Source organism: Ctenopharyngodon idella, chromosome 3 (assembly GCF_019924925.1).
Source record: "Ctenopharyngodon idella isolate HZGC_01 chromosome 3, HZGC01, whole genome shotgun sequence".
NCBI classification, from domain to species: domain Eukaryota; kingdom Metazoa; phylum Chordata; class Actinopteri; order Cypriniformes; family Xenocyprididae; genus Ctenopharyngodon; species Ctenopharyngodon idella.
Window position 1 is genome coordinate 29,203,459 of NC_067222.1, and position 21,386 is coordinate 29,224,844.

Here is a 21,386-nt window from a genome sequence, read left to right on the forward strand (position 1 = left end):
AAAAAAATCCTCACCCTGGTCGGAGTTTTCAAAAAAGTTCGGTTTCAGTTACCGGATACTGCGTTTGCGTGTGGACAAATGGACAAACCGCATAGAAAAAGCTGTTCGTGTGGACAGGGCCTAATAATCAAAGGTAGCTTACATGCTCATGAACTCTACCGTTCAAATGTTTGCGATCAGTATACTTTTTTTTTTTTTTTTTTTAAGAAATTATTTCATTTAGTGATCAAAAGTGACAGTAAAGACATTTATGCTGTTCCAAAAGTTGGAACTTTCTATTCAGAAAAAAAATAAAAAATGTTTCTTGAGCACCAAATCAGCATATTGTAAAGATATCTGAAGGATCATGTGACCCTAAAGACTGGAGTAGTGATGCTGAAAATTCAGATTTGCCATCACAGAAAGAAATTACATTTTAAAATATATTCGAAAACCATATAATATTTCACAATATAACTGTTTTTGATCTAATAAATGCAGCCTTGGTGAGATAAGAGACATATTGAAATGTTCTTGAACGTGCAGGCTAAAAGACAGTTTCGAAACAATCAAGCACAGTTTTCTTTTCAGTGGAAACAAACACACAACCAAAGTTCAACTGATAACATGACAGTAAATCCAGAGGGAAAAGGAATGGGGAATGCCTGACCTTTAATTCAGTTTCTAATCAGTTATTTGTGACACACTATATAGTTTACTCACTCAAAGCATTAATAAATTTAACATACACATAACATGTTCTCTCTTATCACCCACTCTAAGTTTCTCTGTTTCTCTGTTTCTCTCTCTCTCTCTCTCTCTCTCTCTCTCACCATAGCCACAGTGTGTAAAAAGAAACTGCAAAGATACATGGTGAAATGGTGTGATAGTTGCGGGTGAGGTCTGTGGGGAGGTGCTGAGTCGTACCCAGCAAGAGGACATTCTCCTGCAGACCGAATGAATGAGGCTTCAGTGACGGGGAGGAGTCAGAAAACTAAAGAGATGCAGAGAACCACACGGGTAGAGGACATGTGTGTGTAACAGAGACTCTGAGACACAGGAAAATACGAGCTGTCTGATAAGAAAGCTGGGAAATGACTTGGATTTTATGAAACGGGTTTATACTGAGAAGAGAAATGAGTATCACTGATGGGAAGACACGTTATGTGTCCACTTTCAGGATACAACTGTCAGACTCCCAGTCAAAGGGGGCCAGTGGACAAGGGTCCCAACCCACACGGAGAACTACAATCACCACAGCCGTGAAGAAGCCTGAAGAGACATCCAGCACAGGCAAGTCTGGAAACTTCTTGAATCTTGTACAAATACACACAAGTGTTTGTGAGTGTGTCCGTCAGTATTTGCATACTCCAGAGAGCCTATTTGTGTTTCTGTATATGGGTTTGGGCAAGTTGGTTGGATGTTTGCCATTAAAAACATGCTGAGGTTAACATGATCTTTATTTGCGGTCAGATGCGTGATCTCTGCAGGAAGTGTTGTCTTTAAGACAATCCCTCTGAAATAATTAGCATTAATAATTAGCATTTCATTCAGCAGTCATCAGAAAATGACAGGAACTTTGATTTCACTTTCACTGCATTTGGATTGTAATCTGCATTCAGTCAGATTTAGACAGGGAAATCCTATACATTCTTATGTGTGACAGATAGGACATCATATTATCTGTCTGAAAGGATTTTATTTTTTGTTTTTTCACTACCAGGCTAATTTCTGATAAGCATATTTACTTATTAGAGTACTCAACTCCATCAGTTACTATACAATTAGTGTTTGTGATCTTCTGATACATATAGTGGGGTCCAAAATTGTGAGACCCCTAGTGGAAATGCTTTTGCACAATTTTGCATTTTTTCTAAATTAACAAAATGTTTCACTTTCTGGAAAAAATACCTCATGGATCTATTTCCTTTGATCTAAACCTGTGGTTCTCAACCTTTTTGATTTGTGCAAAATAATATTCGAAGACCCCCCTCATATATAAGCTATGATATTTTCTGCTGTAATTATGGCAAGGCTGCTTTGTTTTCAAGTTTTATTATTAATAGAAACTGGGAATTGATTAACCACAATTATTCTTCTGATTCCAGAAGTTTCAAGAACTACATTCTTTACCAAAACAATAGCTGTTGAAGGAAATAATAAAGGTTTGTTGAAGATTTGCTAGAAGGATTGATTAGATTCATGCTTGAGATGATCCATACAAACTACTTTTGTTGGCGTAATCTAATTTGTCAGGTTGATTTAATCATAATTTAATAAATAATACTTCTGAGAAACATAAAACCAGTTCATTTAGAGGTTACAACATGAATTACATCTCTTTTTTTTAAATTTCTTCTTAATGTTACATCCTAGCTTTACTTATGTTTCAAAATCCTAAACATTTCTGTGGATTTCCAGGTTTAAATGAAAAAAAAAAATCCTATATTTATAGTGGTCTCAGACTTTTGAACCCCACTGAATCTTATCTGCCTCAGGATGCAAATTACTAACCAGGCAAGAGGTCACTATTGGCAGGAAATTCCTTCCTTGCTTTTGTTTTGCGTTTCATGTACTGGTTTGTGTTGGACATGTACAGTATGTTTGATGGTACTGCTCTATTCTGAACTGCATTGGTTACAACACCACAGTTCCTTCCTTTCATTTCCTTAGATCTTATCACCTGATACATGTCAGTCAGAGCACAAAGAATGAAACTAAAAACATTTCAGTTTGTTCTTCTCAGAAGTGGAGTCACCTTTTTTTTTTCCGACATAGTGTGTTGCCATAACAGCCTGTAAAAAAAAAAAATCCTTGTTTGCATGAACAAACAAGGATTACTTTAGGCCAGGTCAAAAGACCATGTGATCTACCAGGTCAGTGAGAACAAAAGTGTTTGATCCATTGTTAAGACAGGAGGACTAGAATGACTTGTTCCTTTAATCAAAATGACATGTGTCCCTTGACTAAATGACATTAAAAAAACACACCAATTAATCAGGTAAACATGACACTGCTGCAGATCCAGCACACAAAAATACAAAAGAGGCCATTCACATTTTAAAGTTACTAGGTTTAAACGCATATACTTTTGAGGGGTGAATTATACTATACAAGGCTCTGCCCAATGCCTTGTATAAAAGGTAAGTGGCGGTATTTTAAACAGAAACAGGTTTGGTAGAGGAGTGTCAGAGTTTAGCTCAAGCCTTTGTTCTGATTTCAATTCGCTCTTTTAAGTTGCGACTAATTTTGTTAGTTATGTTGTTCTTTTGTAGATCATTTTTTATTACAATTTTTGTTGCCTTTCTGTTTCAAGACAGAAGGTGTGATTGCAAGGATGTTAAGAGATACAGCAGCTGTTTGCTGAAACACATCTCTTCAGTTGCTCTCTTCATTTATGAGCTTTGTTTCTTCCTGTGTGAAATTATTGTTAAACGCTATATATTATACATGAGTCACAGATCTAATATTAACCTCTTGTTTATTACTGCAAAAAAACAATGTTCTTAATCAGTATTTTGATCTTGTTTTGCAGTAAAATTATCTAAACATCCTTAAAACAAGATAAAATTCCTAAGTACAGTTAAGATGATAAGCTTTATAAGGCATTAAAATCATGAACTAACATTTGCATATTGGTGCTTCAAATTAAATGAATTATTACTAAATAAACACCTTTTTCAACAGATTTAACAACATAACTGACAACATAATGATAAATTGCATAAAACACGCGGACAAAAATGAGCAGCTGAAACGGAAAAGAGCAGAGAAGTGCAAGTGTATTATATTTAAGCAATATCACACTCAAAAGTGCCGATATAATCAGACCAACAGCACTATTGCGAGTGTGCTATCATTTTTATGCAATGCTTGAATACACAAATTATATAGAGAAACTTACATTTTGGACATAATATTGGCAGCTACTTTGTTTATTTTTGGTCCACCAACCAAAATACATCCAAATGAGCCAGAGTCTCTGAACAACAAACAGCAGTGGCATTCCTCAATGAATTAGTAAATTTGAACTAATCATTTGAGTGAATGATTCAATGATTTGCTCATAAAATGAGGTGTGTTCAGTAGCTCCTCACTGCACTACACTAGATCCAGGGGGCGGAGACTGGAAGGTTTAGGGATCAGTGTTTGGTGTAGGCAATCAGTACTGTGATTGACGTGACCAATAAAATCTTAAGAATCGGCTGAAGGGTGGCATTGGCCTGGCTTCTGACGTCACACTTTGATGTGGGCCAGGTTGGATGTCCACCGCAGGCTGCAGCGAGACGCTTCTCTTATGTAAAGTGGGAGGAGCTGGATCTGGATCCAACCTCACCTTCTTGATCTCGTGTTCTGCATTGAGGACCATCTCGGTGTGTTCAACTTCAAGCAGTGTTGCGCAGACCGATTGATGTATGACATCAAAATACAGCGAGAGCGATTCAAAAGCATACAGAGCCATCTAATCGCTCTCACAATACTTTGATGTCATACAACGATCGGTCTGCTCAGAACCGCTTCTCACCTATTGTTTAGTACCTAAATAAATCAATGCTTTTGAATGAATCGGTTGAGTGAACAATTCAATGATTTACTTATAAAATTGTTTAGTACCTGAATGAATCAGTGTGTTTGAACGAATCAGCTAAAAGAATGATATGACTCACTCATGAAGACAGTCACTTGCCCCCTACTGGAGTAAGGATGTAACAAACAGAAAGCGTCACTGATAAATCGCCACCACTAATACACAGACTTGCGCAAATTCAGGCGGTGTGATACAGTGAAAAGTCCCAGTACTGTTGGAGCAAATTTGAGAATCGTACTTCATTGTTGTATAATAAAATTTATGTAACTAATCTCATTCTGCTTTCCTCTGTCAAGCTAGAGAGTGGTAAACACAGCAGTCTGGATCCACCTCTTTTCACTGAACCCCTCGAGGACTGTATAGTGGATGAAGGAAATGATATCACACTGAAAGGGACTATCACAGGGAGTCAGCCAATCAATGTTTCCTGGCTTCATAATGGTGAGTCCAGTTTTTTTTTTCTTAATACTGATTTTGCTACTTGAAATATACAAGTCTGAGTAAGAATATGTACACTATAGACTGAAGATACAATTATGTTTTCATATGCAAGTTCCTGTTCCTTGAGTTTGTAAATTGAATTTGATCAGTAAATTAAAAATAGACACACATACATATATATACAATATCTCAGAGAAGTGAGTACACCCCTCACATTTTTGCAAATATTTTATTATATCTTTTCATGTGACAAACACTGAAGAAATGACACTTTGCTACAAAGTAGTGAGTGTACAGCTTGTATAACAGTGTAAATTTGCTGTCCCCTCAAAATAACTCAACACACAGCCACATGTCTAAACCGCTGGCCACAAAAGTGAGTACACCCCTAAATGAAAATGTCCAAATTTGGCCCAATTAGCCATTTTCTCTCCCCGGTGTCATGTGACTCGTTAGTGTTACAAGGTCTCAGGTGTGAATGGGGAGCAGGTGTGTTAAATTTGGTGTTATCACTCTCATTCTGGTCATTGGAAGTTCAACACGGCACCTCATGGCAAAGAACTCTCTGAGGATCTGAAAAAAAGAATTGTTGCTCTACATAAAGATGGTGTAGGCTATAAGAAGATTGCCAAGACCCTGAAACTGAACTGCAGCACGGTGGCCAAGACCATACAGTGGTTTAACAGGACAGGTTCCACTCAGAACAGGCCTCACCATGGTCGACCAAAGAAGTTGATTGCACATGCTCAGAGTCATATCCAGAGGTTGTGTTTGGGAAATAGACGTATGAGTGCTGCCAGCATTGCTGCAGAGGTTGAAGGAGTGGGGGGTCAGCCTGTCAGTGCTCAGACCATACACCGCACACTGCATCAAATTGGTCTGCACGGCTGTCGTCTCAGAAGGAAGCCTCTTCTAAAGATGATGCGCAAGAAAGCCCGCAAACAGTTTGCTGAAGACAAGCAGATTAAGGACATGGATTACTGGAACCATGTCCTGTGGTCTGATGAGACCAAGATAAACTTATTTGGTTCAGATGGTGTCAAGCGTGTGTGGCAGCAACCAGGTGAGGAGTACAAAGACAAGTGTGTCTTGCCTACAGTCAAGCATGGTGGTGGGAGTGTCATGGTCTGGGGCCCATGAGTGCTGCCGGCACTGGGGAGCTACAGTTCATTGAGGGATCCGTGAATGCCAACATGTACTGTGACATACTGAAGAAGAGCATGATCCCCTCCCTTCAGAGACTGGGCCGCAGGGCATTATTCCAACATGATAACGAACCCAAACACACCTCCAAGACGACCACTGCCTTGCTAAAGAAGCTGAGGGTACCTAAATCCTATTGAGCATCTGTGGGGCATCCTCAAACAGAAGGTGGAGGAGCGCAAGGTCTCTAACATCCACCAGCTCCGTGATGTCGTCATGGAGGAGTGGAAGAGGACTCCAGTAGCAACCTGTGAAGCTCTGGTGAACTCCATGCCCAAGAGGGTTAAGGCAGTGCTGGAAAATAATGGTGGCCACACAAAATATTGACACTTCGGGCCCAATTTGGACATTTTCACTTATGGGTGTATTCACTTTTGTGGCCAGCGGTTTAGACATTAATGGCTGTGTGTTGAGTTATTTTGAGGGGACAGCAAATTTACACTGTTATACAAGCTGTACACTCACTACTTTACATTGTAGCAAAGTGTCATTTCTTCAGTGTTGTCACATGAAAAGATATAATGAAATATTTACAAAAATGTGAGGGGTGTACTTACTTCTGTGAGATACTGTATATATATATATATATATAAGATATAAGTTTTATACGTTTTTTTAAATGTCACTCAAATGTCTATATTTTCTTAATGCCAAAAAGTCACCCTTTTTCTCCTTTGGCTTCCCCCTTTTTTGTCCATTTGTACCATAACCGTTTCAGGTGAAACTGTGCTGTTTGGTAAATCCTCATTAGTGGGAGGAGAGGCAAGTTTGGTAGTAAAGGAATGTCTCCCGGAGGATGCTGGGGCTTACACTTGTGTGGCCGAAAACACAGCAGGAAAAACATCCAGCAGTGCAGCAGTTTGTGTGAGAGGCAAGTATGTACTCAAAATCAACTTTAGTCTAAAGTGTGTACTGTGTAGTGTATAGTTCTACAAGAGCACTGAATGTCTATTTAAAAGTATGGGTTAGCTGAGCTGGATTGGGGGCAGTTTACATTGCTACATTTTACTACATTACTAGCACTGTAAGATGTAAGTGTGCAGGTGTTTCTGTTTACAACATATATAGAAGTGTGTATTGACAGGATTATCAATGTTAATTACCTTCTCCAATGCAGTTCTTTCTTTCTCTCTCTCTTATTTTATTTACTTACCTTTTGCTCCTCATACTAACAAATCAACTGCAGACTATGAAACAATTGCTGGGATCCATAACAATATGACCCACAAGTCTCACTCCCATCCTAATTCCCCTCATCCTCACACTCCTGACATGGTAAACGGGGTCTTAAACTCAACTCAGAACGTCCCGGATAACGTCAGTGTTTTTAAAGGCCCACAGTCGCCTCAGACAGGAAGTCCTAAAACAAGCTCTCCAGCACTCAAGAGAGGTATGTCACAAACAATGGCCCTACCCATGAATTAATCTCAAACATTTAAATGTAGGAAATATCATTTAATACATGGAACATTTTTGGTTCCTCTGAAGCTCATGTGTCATTGTCATTGGTGTCACTTCCTAGACTACATCTAAAACTATTTTAAAAAGCTCCTTCATTTATCACATTAGAAATCTAATTATTCCATGTAATTATTATACATAGCTCATACTGTGTATTATATTATATGCTCTCTATATTTAATTTTTATTTATAATGTTTATAGATAATATAATATTTCTATAAAAATGTAAATATATAACAATAAAGGTAACACTTCACAATAAGGTCTCATTTGTTAACAATAGTTAATGCATTACATGAACCAACAATGAACAATTTTTCTACAGCATTTATTAATCTTTGTTAATGTTAGTAAGAATATAATCGTTCATTGTTCATGTTAGTTTACAGTGCATTACCTAATGTTAACAAATACAATGTTTGACTTTAATAATGTATTAATAAATGTTGAAATTAGCATTAACTAAGATTAATAAATACTATAGAAGTATTGTTCATTGTTAGTTCATGTTAACTAATGTAATGTTATATTACAATACATGTACATGTAATGTGAAAACTTACTGTAAAGTGTTACCATAAAAAAAATATACACACACAAACATATAAAAAAAGAAAAGTTTTTCTTTACTGGTTAACATACTAATGGTTTTGTCCTCTTAAGCATTTCCTCTTTAATCTATTGAATATTTTTGTTAGACACGCACACCTTGACTCCTCCCTTGATATGATAGGCAAAGCTTATGTTATCTCTTGTATGCTCTTTAACACAATTGCGCCCACACAGACACCGGATTCTTTACATATTTGTGTCATGTTACAGAGGTGCTTGTCAAAAGAAGAAGCAGCTCAGGAACAGGTAAGACCATCATCATGTCTGTCTTCCACTTTCAGTCCTACTTTTGCACCCTTTTTGCTCCTTGGCACAAGATTTACTTATTCTTATCTGTTTTTCTTTATACCATAACTTAACAGTTGAATCACAAACTTTTCTTGCATTCTTTTGGATTTCAGTGAAGACATTTTCATTCCTTCCTCATTTCTTAAAAGCCATTTGATCTATAGCCTCCCACACCTGCTTTGCTTTTCATAATATTCTAATAACACCATGTCTTTTAAAGCCTTTTTGTCTGGAATTGCGAGTTAAAGTGTAACCACCATGACCTGCTTCAAAAAAGCTCAGAGCAACTGTGTTTCACTCTGCTGATCTTAATTTCCAGATTGTCTGGCTCCTCCAGAGGCTGTTAGTGTTGTATATACAGTTTAACAGGAAGCTGTATAGTCTTTTGTGTCCTGGCTACTAATGTTCATCTTAATCATGACTTTATTCTTTTTAAATACTGTAATCCTTGTTGTCCATAGCAATATTCTTCGATAAAACCTACCATTTAACATTAATTTGTGTCTTAGATTGAATCCTTTGTGTGTGTTTTTATGTTTTTATACCTTAAAGACAGATAATCAGTTTAACAAGCCCAAATACTTAACAGACTGAGGTATAAATATAGGAATTTGTCAGATTATAAGCATCACTTCAACATATTATCAGCATTTTCTTTGGTACTTCTGGGCTGGGCACTGAAGGGTTTTCTTTTAGTCTTTTCATCTTTCATGTAAAACACACTGCTATCTGTGGTACCATGAGGTCATTAGCAGATCAGGCTTTTATCAATCCAGTCAAATTAATTTAAGTGTGTTGATTTGAATAATTGCAGTATGATGGCAGAGCTAAACACCTCAAGTGAGCTGTAAAAATCTAAATATCTGAACTGTGGGAGAGGAGGAAAGTGTCACTGTTTTTTTTTTTTTTTTTTTTTTTTTTTTTAGAATAATGTTTTGTGTAAAAACCACCCAGCCAGAATGGTTTGAATGTACACTACAATTATTATATTATTATTATTATAGATATTTTTTCAAATGAGACTGTAAGTTTACAGTTGTCTTATTTGTCTATTATTCTATTTGTTTAATATAATATAATATAATATAAAAATCTGAGAAGTAACAGACTTAAGCAAAAGTCTCCCTTTGCTCTCCATTTCATATCATTGTTGTCTAGGAGAAACAATAGAGACATTAAAGAGGTCTCATTTGTGACTCTTTCTCATGGGCTGGTGTTTACAGCACCTCTCCAGTTTGTAGATCCATTAGATCGGCTGGAGGTACATGTTGGAGAGACGGCCCGTTTGACGTGTGTGTTCAAAGGCAGCTTTCCTGTGGCATCTTGCTGGGTCTATAACAAAAAAGAAGTACATAAGCACTCACACTAACACAACTCAATCCAGACATGTTGCATTCTGCAGGTCCTCCTGTTTGTGTGTATAATGATCTGTCTTTCTGAAGGTGGTGGAAAGCTCCAGGTTTCATATAGAGTCCTGTGATGACAGCAGTTCTCTGGTGATCTCTGAAGCTCATCCTGAGGACTCTGGACGTTACACGATATTTGTGCGAGATCGCAAAAGTTCAGCCCAACACACAGTGACCCTGAATGTCCTTGGTAAGGTCAGACAACCCCCACATTGAGTTGTTGATTGGGTTGTGATGCTCATTTTTTAGTTCTAAATTTTCTATGATTAACATGTTTTTAATTTCTGAACTTAAATTAATTTTGATATTTTTAAGGGACTTGAAGACAAGAATTTCTAAGTGGTGTAACTGTACAGATACTGTATAAAAGAAAATAAGATTTAAAATTAAAAAAAAAGTTATGTATAGGGCTGGGCAAAAAAATAGATTTTTTGATTAATCATTTTTTAAAATGTGGTTGATTTGATATCAATTCTCAAAAGCCACGAATCGATCATTTTTCCGTATTTATTTCCGCAAACATTGAATATAATATCTGATTGACGTAAAGGGTTAGTTCACCCAAAAATGAAAATTCTGTCATTAATTACTCACCCTCATGTCGTTCCCCACCTGTAAGACCTTCGTTCATCTTCAGAACACAAATAAAGATATTTTTGATGAAATCTGAGAGGTTTCTGATCTCCCATAGACAGCAATATAACCACCACTTTCAAGGTCCAGAAAGGTACTAAAGACATTGTTAAAATAGTCCATGTGACTACAGTGGTTCAACTTTAATTTTATGAAGCAACGAGAATACTCTTTGTGTAAAAACAAAAAAATATCCTCTCTTCTGTGTCATTCTCATACGCTGTTTACACTCAGCACTTCCAGTTTCTACGGCAGAACGCCGGCTCAGTATTATCTAATCTTATTACTAGTCTTCTTCACTAGATATCATCCTCTTATTTACCTTGCGCGACAGCGGGGATAGTGTTGCCAAGTCCACTGTTTTCCCATGGAATATGGCTAATTGTTGCCGCAGGTTAAAAAAAAACGGTCCAGTGCTGCATGGTCACGGAAGTTTATCATTTGCACCTGTTTTCAAGCCTTGCCAATTTAAGCATTCAAGCACAAGATGCGAAAGTGAACTCGCGCACTCTGTGAGAAGTTTTGTGTATGCACACATCCAAAGCGCACACAGGAATCTGCGCATCTCAGACAGCGTGCAAATAATAAAATGAATTCTCTTTCAAGTCTTCTTGCACTTAAACTGACAAATTCACACAAATTTATCTCAAAATGCCCGCATTGCAGAGTATCCTAGTAAACATAGTCGGCTATGGCTTAAGAAAGCAGTAGAGAAAGACAACACATGTATTATTATATTGGATTCGTGCAGCTATTAAAGTGACAGCAGCCTAATATTCCTGCTGCTGTCTGTGTTTTTAATGGTAATCAAACTACAAATGACAAAGAAATCACTCACTGCTCTTTACTGAATAACTTTTTTGTAACTTTAATAAAGATTAACCTTTATTTAATTTGTACAGTGAAGATTAAATGCAGTGTTATTTTACATTTGATTACTTTTTCAATTTCTGTACCTGAAAACTACTGTTAGATACCTTAAAAATCTTAAAAGCACTGATTATTTCATTTGTATCTTTGTTCTATTGTATATATTTATTTGTGCTATTGCTTGAAGTTTAATTATTTGTTCTTATTTATTAACGACAGTTTACTTGTCTTTAATAATATTTGAAATTTATATTAGTTAGTAGTTTTAGCTGTGGTATTGAAATTGGAATCGAGAATTGTTAAATTTCACAAATATCTAAAATGTTGGTGTCATAACCTTATTTGTTACAATACAGGGATACATGGGTCAAAAACAACAACAACAAAAAAAGCTATTTTATTCATTTATTATAATTTTTGTGGTGGGGCTAGTGAAAATTGAATCATTGAATTCATTCAATCAAATCGAGAATCGAATCGAATTGAGATCTTGTGATTCGGAACTGAATTGAATGGGGACATCTGTATCGACACCTAGCCCTAGTAATGGCATAAAAAAGCATAAAATTTTTTTAAAAATTATTATTAATATCTGAAAAAATGTTGCTTTTTAACAGTAGATAATTTTTTGACTTCATCTTTTTTATTCAAACACACATTTTGTTCATGTCAAACGGAGTAACCGTACTAAAATATTCAAACCTAAAAATTATATTTACCTTATTTAAAAACTCACTTGACATTTAGAATGACATTTGCTTTGCGACATTTGATTTGTGTTTTATCCAGACCTGCCCCAGCCTCCTGCCTCCTGCCCCGTGGTGCGCATTCTTTCCCCTCACTCTCTGGTTTTGTCCTGGTCTGGGCCATCTTACGACGGTGGCAGCGCTGTGACGGGATACGTGGTGGAGGTTTGTGAAAGCCCTGGTGAGACTGACCACTGGAAAGAGCTCACAGCCCAGTGCAAGAGTACTTCGCTCAGGGTGACCTCAGGACTCCAGCCTCAGGGAGAATACTGCTTCCGGGTCAGGGCCTGTAACGCTGTGGGCATCAGCGAGCCCAGCCAAGAGTCCCAACCAATCAAGATGGACAACCCAGGTGAGGGTTTTCTGAAATGATATAAAAGTTTTGATGACTTTTAGTGGTCTTAATGTATCTTTTATGCTGGATCATTAGCTCTTTAAATGAAGCACACTACCGGCTTGTAATTTTAAGCAAATCTTTTCCCACAATTTATGGGAACAAGGTTTAGCAACCAGATTGTAAACAGGAAGAACGCATTTTAAGTCATTAACGAAGGGCATGCAATCTAAGAGTTGAGGCTTTGAGTTGAGGTCCCACTGTGAATGAAGGCATGTTGTCTTTCATAGGAGAGCCCTGTGATGAGAAACCAGTGGAGTATGTGAATGTGACCATCAACACTGAGAATAATGTTTCTGACCACTATATTGTCCTGGATAAACTAGGAGTGTAAGTATCCTTATCAAACACACACATTCAGCAGGCCTCATAGCTCTCGTTCACAGGAAATGTCAAGTATAACATAACTTCTACATGTTCCTACAAGCATACTTGCGTCTAAAAGAGAAAACAACTCCTACACTTGATCCTAATTCCCAGAAAAATGCTAGATAAATTATCATGTTTACACAAAGACGCTGACTCGAAAAGAAAAATATGATGGGTTAAGTTAGGGTCAAAGTTGGTACATGTTCAGTGTAAATTACATCATCCCTCATAACATGTAATTTAGACATTTAAGAGGTGAAAACAGAAATGTTTTCCCAAAAAATATTAAACAAAAACAAAATATCAAATTCACTTAATTCTTAAGAACTGAATAAATGGGAAGTTAGGATATTGAGAAATAATGATTTATTAAATGTCACATACTTTGAGTTTGTAAGCCTGATATCATGCTCCAATTCTGAATCTTTCCCAGAGGGAAGTTTGGCCAGGTGTTTCTGATGACCCATAAGGTGACGGGTCGTAAATATGCTGGAAAGTTCTACAAAGGCCGTCGGGCAAAGGAGAGAGAAGCCGCAAGGAAAGAAATAGAGCTAATGAACTTCTTACACCATCCAAAACTGGTGCAGTGCCTTGCTGCATATGAAAACAAGGCTGAGATGGTCATGGTGATGGAATTGTGAGTATCTTGCATGTTGGTGTTTGGAAGAGTCCAATGTTTTTAGAACAATATACAGAAATGAGAAACGCCAACAGGTTCAATGCATTAACTTCAACAGGGACAATAGTTCGTTCATTACAGTATTTTGGCACCTAACACCTGTGTCTGTATGTGCAGTGTTGCTGGTGGAGAGCTGTTTGAGCGTATTGTGGATGATAGTTATGAGCACACAGAAGCATCTAGTGTGGGCTATGTGCGTCAAATTCTGGAGGGGATTCAGTATATGCACCAGCAAAACATCATCCACCTGGACCTCAAACCTGAGAACATCGTCTGTGTGGACAGAACCGGGTTTCAGATCAAAATCATTGACTTTGGACTCGCTAGCAAGTTAGGTACGAATGTACTGACAATACTGTGCTGATACATGACAACATGTGTTGTAATAAAATTGTGTGTAACAAATAAAGTAAAAAATAAAATATATAAAATAATACAACATATTGAAATATAATAAAATGACACCATTTAAATATTCTTAATGTAAGTAAAAATTTTAAATAATATATAATAATATTAGCTATAGTGCAATAGATGACAGTTTGTCAACAATTAAAACTATATGGACATTGATTTTATATTTCACAAAAAGTACTATGGTTTTTAAACATGTACCATGTTTTATCTGGACTGGGACGATAGTAATACCATGGTATTCTTCGTAGTACCATCTAAATACATGCATAAATACAAATACAATTCATGCATGGTATATAGCAAAGTACCATGGTATGATGATACAGTACTTTTTGCAAGGAATTTCTGAGTGAAAAGTTTGTACTTTGCAGGGTTAATATTGTTGTTATTATTTTGTTAACTGAAATAAAGCTAAAATATTAGATACAAATCTTAAAATTAACTTTACCTTGACTACTAGGCCAAACAAAATAAGTTTAAGTTGAAATGATAAAAATAATAAAATAGCTAGAAATAAATTACTAAAAGTGAAAAAAAATAAATTAATTAAATAAATAAATTCCATATTTAAAAAACTGATAAAAAAATACAAAAAAAATTAAAATGAAAACAAAAAAAGCCCATTCAAAATATTAATAAAAACTATAATAGTATATAAATAACACTAAAACAACACTGTATGTTTGTTCTGTACCTTAGATCCCAACACACCTCTGAAGGTGATGCACGGCACTCCAGAATTTGTTGCTCCAGAGGTCATCAGCTTCGAGCCTGTCTGTCTGGCCACTGACATGTGGAGCATTGGTGTCATCTGCTACATCCTGTGAGCGCAACACTGCCAGTCACTTAAGCGCTCGTTGCCCCCTTGTGGTGAATCATGCCATTACATTTAATCGGAATCTGATTTTGTCCTCTTGTAGGTTGAGCGGTGAATCTCCATTCCAGGGTGAAAGTGACACAGAGACTCTGTCTCTCGTGACGGCAGCGAAGTGGGAGTTTGATGAGGAGAGCTTTGAAGAGATCACCGACCAGGCAAAGGATTTCATTAGCTCTCTGCTCAGCAAAGATGTCAGGTGCTTTAGCATCCTTCACTTCCCTTACACACATCATACAAATCCATCCACACAGATTCATAACTGTGCGTTGAACCCTCTGACAGGCGTAGGATGTCATGTGAAGATGCCTTGGCTCATGCCTGGTTGGCATCTACGTCTGTAGACAACACCAGCAGCATCACCAAAAACCTTTCCAAAGACAAGATGAAGAAATTCCTGACTAGGCAGAAATGGAAGGTAATCACTGAGTTAACAAACTTGATTTTTTTTTTTTTTTTTTTAGATTTAGTTTGCTAACTGCATGATGTTATATGGACAACACCCAGTCAAGTAAGCGAGTTACAAGAACTTTAAAGTTTAGAAGCCTCAAGTTGTTCCAAACCTGTATGAATTTCTTTCTTCTGCTGAACACAAAAGAAGATATATTAAAGAATGTCGGTTACCAAACAGTTGATTGGCTCCATTGACTTCCATAGTATGGAGAAAAAAAGTACTATGGAAGTCATTGGGGACAGAATTTTTATTTTTGGGTAAACTATCCATTTAAGGGACATGGTGATGGAGGAAAAATTATATTTCAATGCTTATGTGTTCACAAAATTTTTTGCGTTCAACAAAGATTTTTCTAGAATGATTAAAACGGATCAGGGTGCTTATGAGTCATTTTGACCAATTCACTTAAACAACTGACTCACAAGAGTCATACGTTAGTGAATTGGATTCCACTGCATTGTTTTAACAAACTTCCTTCTGTTCTTTCTTTATCGTTTTGTTTCTCTGTTTTTAGAAAACAGGCAAAGCTTTGCTGGCTCTGAAGAGGATGGCTTTATTGTCTAAACCAGAGGCTTCTGCAAACTTGAGCCCTGTAGATGGTGAGAAAGAAATCAAACATGAACAAAAAAATCAATGTGCTTTGTGACTTGTGACATCTCTGACAAATGACAATTTTTTGCAGTGATGGATGTTTTTATAGTTCAGTTTCTTGCTATTATATGTGTTATAGAGACAGATAAAGCAATGCAATCTCTGGAGCTGAAGCTTCAGTGTAAACCGGAGTTCAGTAAGACTCTATCTGACCTGACCGTCCCGCAGGGCTCCATCGCCCAACTCTCCTGTCTCATCACAGGTTAGGACACACCGATGAATGTCACTGGCCTTCTCCATAGACATCAAAGCCAGTCTCTCATGACGTCACAGCTTCTTCTCTTTGTGTTTCAGGTTATCCTGACCCCGAGGTCGTGTGGTTGAGGGATGATGAGCTGCTGGAGTTGCAGGACGGGTGTGTGACGGTGGATTATGAGGAGAATGGCAGCTGTACGCTCACTCTAGAGAACGTCTCTCTCCACCACAGCGGCCTGTATTCCTGCAAAGCCACTAATGCACTCGGGGAGGCGCTGTGCTCTGCTACACTTACTGTTGAATAAAAACACAGACACATGGATTCACATACCAGACAGATTCAAATATAGGGGAGAGTGGGGTAAGATGAGCCAGTGGGTAAGTTGACCCACCCCCTGTATTTTGGCAACCGTACCATTTTATTGTCATGTGACCATATATTTTAGAGCCACCCATCATTTCTGCCAGACTGTGAAAAGGAGAAGCACATGGGAGGAGTGGAAGTCGCTTATTTACTTTAAAAACTGTTTTTGGCTTGTCAAAGTAAAATTTTAACATTACAGATGTAATGGCTGCTTCATCAAAGCAAATTTGTCCAGGTCTAAAATTATTTATGATACATATTGGTGATTAAGCAATGTATAAAACCATGCAAGTGATTTAGCTAAATATTATTCTGAATTGGTAAGCTAGCTAGCTTTTCCTAAAATGGCAGCTATGGGGCAAAGTGTGCCAAATGCTGTGGGGTAAACTGAGCCAGCATTTTAACTTACCCCACCATAAGGCATTGAATTTAAGTTAAATCTGGTGTCAACTGGTGTCAGCTATAAACTGGTGTCATTTCAATGTAATATTACACAACTGGTTTAGTTTATCTTTATTTTCGAGTTCGAGTAAGGAAATTTGATTATTAAATTAGTTTTTAAAATAGGTACATTATCTTTAAAATTTCACATGGGTTTAATTCAGATTCTGTTAAATGGTCAGTTTACACGCACCTACTGACTCGGCTCAACTTACCCCTAACCTGGGGTAAATTGAGCCAGAGGAACACTTTTTTTATAAGAAGCCATATTTTTAGAACCCTTTGTCACATATGTATTCTGATCATTTAAAATGATAGGAAACATCCTGAAATTACTTTAAATACTTTCATTGTACTTCTGCTTCATTTTCCCTTATCTTGAGGACCACATAAGTAAAAAATGGCTCATCTTACCCCACTCTCCCCTACTGATGCAATTCAATGTTAAAACTGCAATAAAAAAATCTAATTGATGTTATTGTCATTTATTATTATTTATGTTTATGAGATTATTTGAGATTATTATTGGACTTTGGTTTAATATCATTCATTGCAGATTAATATCAATATCATTCAGATCTGTTTTTATAAATGTATGTTGTTGATCTTATTGCAAATGATTCATCATTGCATTTTTTTTTTTTTTTTTTAGTCCACTTAAATCCAACAGCAAGTTCGCATTCAGATCTCCATCTATTTTTGAGAGCAATTCCCACTTCTCGAAATCCAACTTTTGGACTGAACCAAGTTTCCGCCCTACATTCTTTTCTTTTTCGATTATCCATTTCATTTGTATGTACATCACAATACAAAAGAAAAGATCTGTTACTATTTCTGTTTCATTGTAACTTCAATATATGGTGTCAAATATATGAATATATTAATGTCTAACATTATGCTGTTACTAATATCCAACCAGGCTGTTCACAAAGTTTAGAGACACGTGACAATAAAAATGCAGATTTTATAATAAAAATTGCAGTTTTGTATTTTATCAAAAAACACTGTTGGCATTCTAAAAGCCTCTTACACACTAATCTGAGCCCGTGCTTGTTTCATCTTTGCAGTTTGTGGATAGTCTTTCCATTCATCTGAATCTCAGCTAATGTTATTAACTTTGTTGGAATCCTTAAAACTGCTCTCTGCTCTGATCACAAATTTGGTAACCAAATGTATATGCACTTATCTCAATATAAAGGAAACCTTAGACACATTTGCAGGTTTGATGATACGTTCCTGATGCTGTACGTGCCATTTTGACAAAGCAAGGCCATTTTGTGGTCATTTGGCACCAGCCATTTGCACGTAAGGTTGATGTGTCCATATCAGTAACACTAAATGTTGCAGTCTCTTGTGACCAAAATATTTGCTTGAAATGAAAGATTAAATCTACAAGGCTTTTAAAAGCCACATTTTGTGACAGTTCTGGTTGTTGAATAGACATCAGACAAACAAATGAAGCCATATATTTTCATATACATATATATGGTAATGTGATGCTTCTACAGTTCATACGTCATAATTTGTTCCTGTTTTAGTCACATTTCCATACGATCTAAACATAATCCAGCAATAAACTGAATTTTCCCTTTTATTTAGTGTCATGGTCATTTTCCTACAATTTGCATCTGCAATGTACAGGAAAGAAATTAACTACATGGTCTGTCATAGTATGAAACAGCATATTTTCATGTTGAACTCAGTGAACACACCTGAAAGGATGGGCAGATGAGAACAAGACAGAAGAAAGTCTGTCAATGCTGTATATTGTTCTTTTACATCCCAGTGTGAAGACTATTGTTCTTAACAAAGGCCAATACTACTCCAATTACTATTTTACTACTTTACTATAGTAATTTGTTGTAAAAACCATGGTAGTAAAATGATCAGTCTGCCAAAAAATGTTATGTTGTGTTAAAGTTGCTGGTCCCCAGCATGAGATGCTGGTGACCCAAAGAGGCTTTTTGACTAGATCAACAAGCAAAGGCTGACATGGTCAACCAGCTTGTCCAAAAATACCATGCTAATACACCAAAACCAGCACTGGCCCAGCACTAACCAGCATAAACATTATTCATGCTGGTCTTTTCAGCAGGTTTGTACAGAGTAGCCTACATGACATGGGGTGGGGGATTGGGGACATGATATTGTGGCCACAAATTAAGAATTCATTACTACCACTTAGGCCGTGTGTCCACCAAAGCGTTTTTTTTCCAGCGGCTAGCGTACTTTTCCAATTGTTTTCAATGGGAGCGCCGCATTTTTTAAACATAACGAGGCGCTGAGCGTCTTTTTCACGCTCAAGCGCTGAGAGCTCGGCGTTTTTTTACCGGTCGCCTCGAGTTGAAGAATGTTCACCTTTGAGTAAAACGCTGCGCTCATCACTGTCACTTTTTATTCAGCCGTCCAATCAGAGTGGAGGAGGGGCGGGACAAATACAACACCGACCAACTGTCACAACATTCTTGCTGTACAACAACACCAAGCAGAGAACGGAACAAAATGGATGATAATTTAATATTGCTGGACTCCGAACATACAAAGCAAGTATTCCACATTGTGTCGACATTTTTAGTCTGAAACAAATTACCTGCAAAATCAGTTATAAGTAACAGTGCCGCGGATATTCCGTATCATAGCAACAAAGCGTCTCAACTGAAAAAAACCGCTGCGCAGCTGAAGCGCGCTCACAGATAAGTGTTTTAAGCAGAGCGTCTAGCATTTTCAGCTGGCTAAAAACGCTTTGGTGTACACACGGCCTTAATGTATTATTTTGTTCCCTTGTTTTAATTGAAGGGTTAGTTCATCCCAAAATCGAATTTCCGTCATTAATTACTTACACTCATGTTGTTCCACACCCGAAAGACCTTTGTTCATCTTCAGAATACAAATTAAGATATTTTTTGATGAAATCCGAGAGGTTTTTTTTTATCTCCCATAGAAAGTAACAAAATTACCACATTCAGGGTCCAGAGAAGTAGTGAAGACATCGTTAAAATTGTCAACGTGACTACAGTGGTTCAACCTCAATGTTATGAAGTGACAAGAATACTTTTTGTGCGCAAAAACAAAACAAAAATAACGACTTTATTCAACAATTTCTTCTCTACCCTGTCAGCAGAGCTGGGTAGTAACGGATTACATGTAATCTGGATTACGTAATCAGATTCCAAAAATCAAGTTCAAGTAATTACAAGTACTTGTAATTAGAGTAAACTACTTTTTAAAATACTAATAATCAGACTACAGTTACTTTTTTATGGATTACATGATTTCATATTATTTACACAATGGCAGTAAGTTGTTCACAATTCATTGATTCTCCTCATTTTTCTTATTTGTTTAACGTTTATATTTTTTTCGTAATAAACCTGCCGCTTATATACGTTCATGATTCTTCGAGTTTTTCCGGCGGTGAGGGGGAGGGGTGTGGAATCGTGCACAGAAATCAGCAACAACAAGAATATTTGTTTTTGTAATGTTGCTGTTTTTTAAATTTACTTAATTTTAAGTAAATATGTTTAAAAATCATAAGATGCGCTTTTGTTTTATTCAGTGTAATTATCAGCAAACACTAACAGGTACATTAGTGTTAGTAATTTGAAGTATTAACTGTCCATACATTGCACTTTAAAAAGAATCTGTTGAGGCTCTTGTTGGTGAAGAATATATTTTTTGGATTATATATTTTCTTTGTATCTGTCAAAATAGTACAAGATTATCCTACAATATACAGTATGTGACATCAAATAAGGGTTAGCACAAAAGTAATCTAAATGTAATCCAAAAGTTGTCAGATTACGTTACCAAAAAAGTGTAATCTAAGAGATTATATTACTGATTACAAATTTTGTCATGTAATTTGTAATCAGTAACTGATTACAATTCATAAGTAACCTGTCAGTCTCCTACACAGTTGACGTAGCGCAGTTGCAGTATTGGCCGACGCTGTTCACGTGAGCACCATGACGCATGCGTGTGATGATGACGCAGGAGTCAGCCAATAATGAGTCGACATTCTGATGTAGAACCCGAAGCACTGCACTGCGTCAACTGTGTAGGGGACTGACAGAGAAGAAATTGTTGAATAAAGTCATTATTTTTGTTTTGTTCTGTCATTTACTCACCCTCATGTCATTCCAAACCTATAAAACTTTAATCTTCGAAAAACAAATTAAGATACTTTTTAATGAAATCTGTGAGGTTTCTGTCCCTCTATGGAAAGAAACCAAAATTTTCAAGATCCTAAAAGGTCATAAAGGTATCAAAAAATGAATCTATGAATCCTAATTGAAATTGTTTATCATATGAAGCAATCA

At 36.7% G+C, this 21,386-nt stretch overlaps 1 protein-coding gene across 3 annotated transcripts; it reads left to right on the top strand.

Moving 5' to 3' along the window:
- The first annotated feature begins 870 nt into the window (after positions 1-870).
- On the top strand, positions 871-18,043 carry mylk5 (myosin, light chain kinase 5). Of its 3 annotated transcripts, none has more exons than XM_051889823.1 (17): positions 871-1,276; positions 4,872-5,008; positions 6,930-7,082; positions 7,398-7,601; positions 8,497-8,532; positions 9,798-9,922; positions 10,017-10,170; positions 12,273-12,581; positions 12,854-12,953; positions 13,426-13,629; positions 13,789-14,006; positions 14,788-14,911; positions 15,009-15,161; positions 15,248-15,380; positions 15,931-16,015; positions 16,147-16,269; positions 16,362-18,043. In XM_051889823.1, the coding sequence occupies exons 1-17, from the start codon at positions 1,116-1,118 to the stop codon at positions 16,565-16,567; spliced, it is 2,625 nt and encodes an 874-aa protein (XP_051745783.1). In that variant the 5' UTR covers positions 871-1,115; the 3' UTR covers positions 16,568-18,043. The 3 variants fall into 3 exon arrangements, with proteins under 3 accessions (XP_051745783.1, XP_051745785.1, XP_051745786.1); XM_051889825.1 differs by having other exon boundaries at positions 874-1,276; positions 4,868-5,008; XM_051889826.1 differs by lacking the exons at positions 871-1,276; positions 4,872-5,008 and having other exon boundaries at positions 6,930-7,086.
- Positions 18,044-21,386: the final 3,343 nt, after the last annotated feature.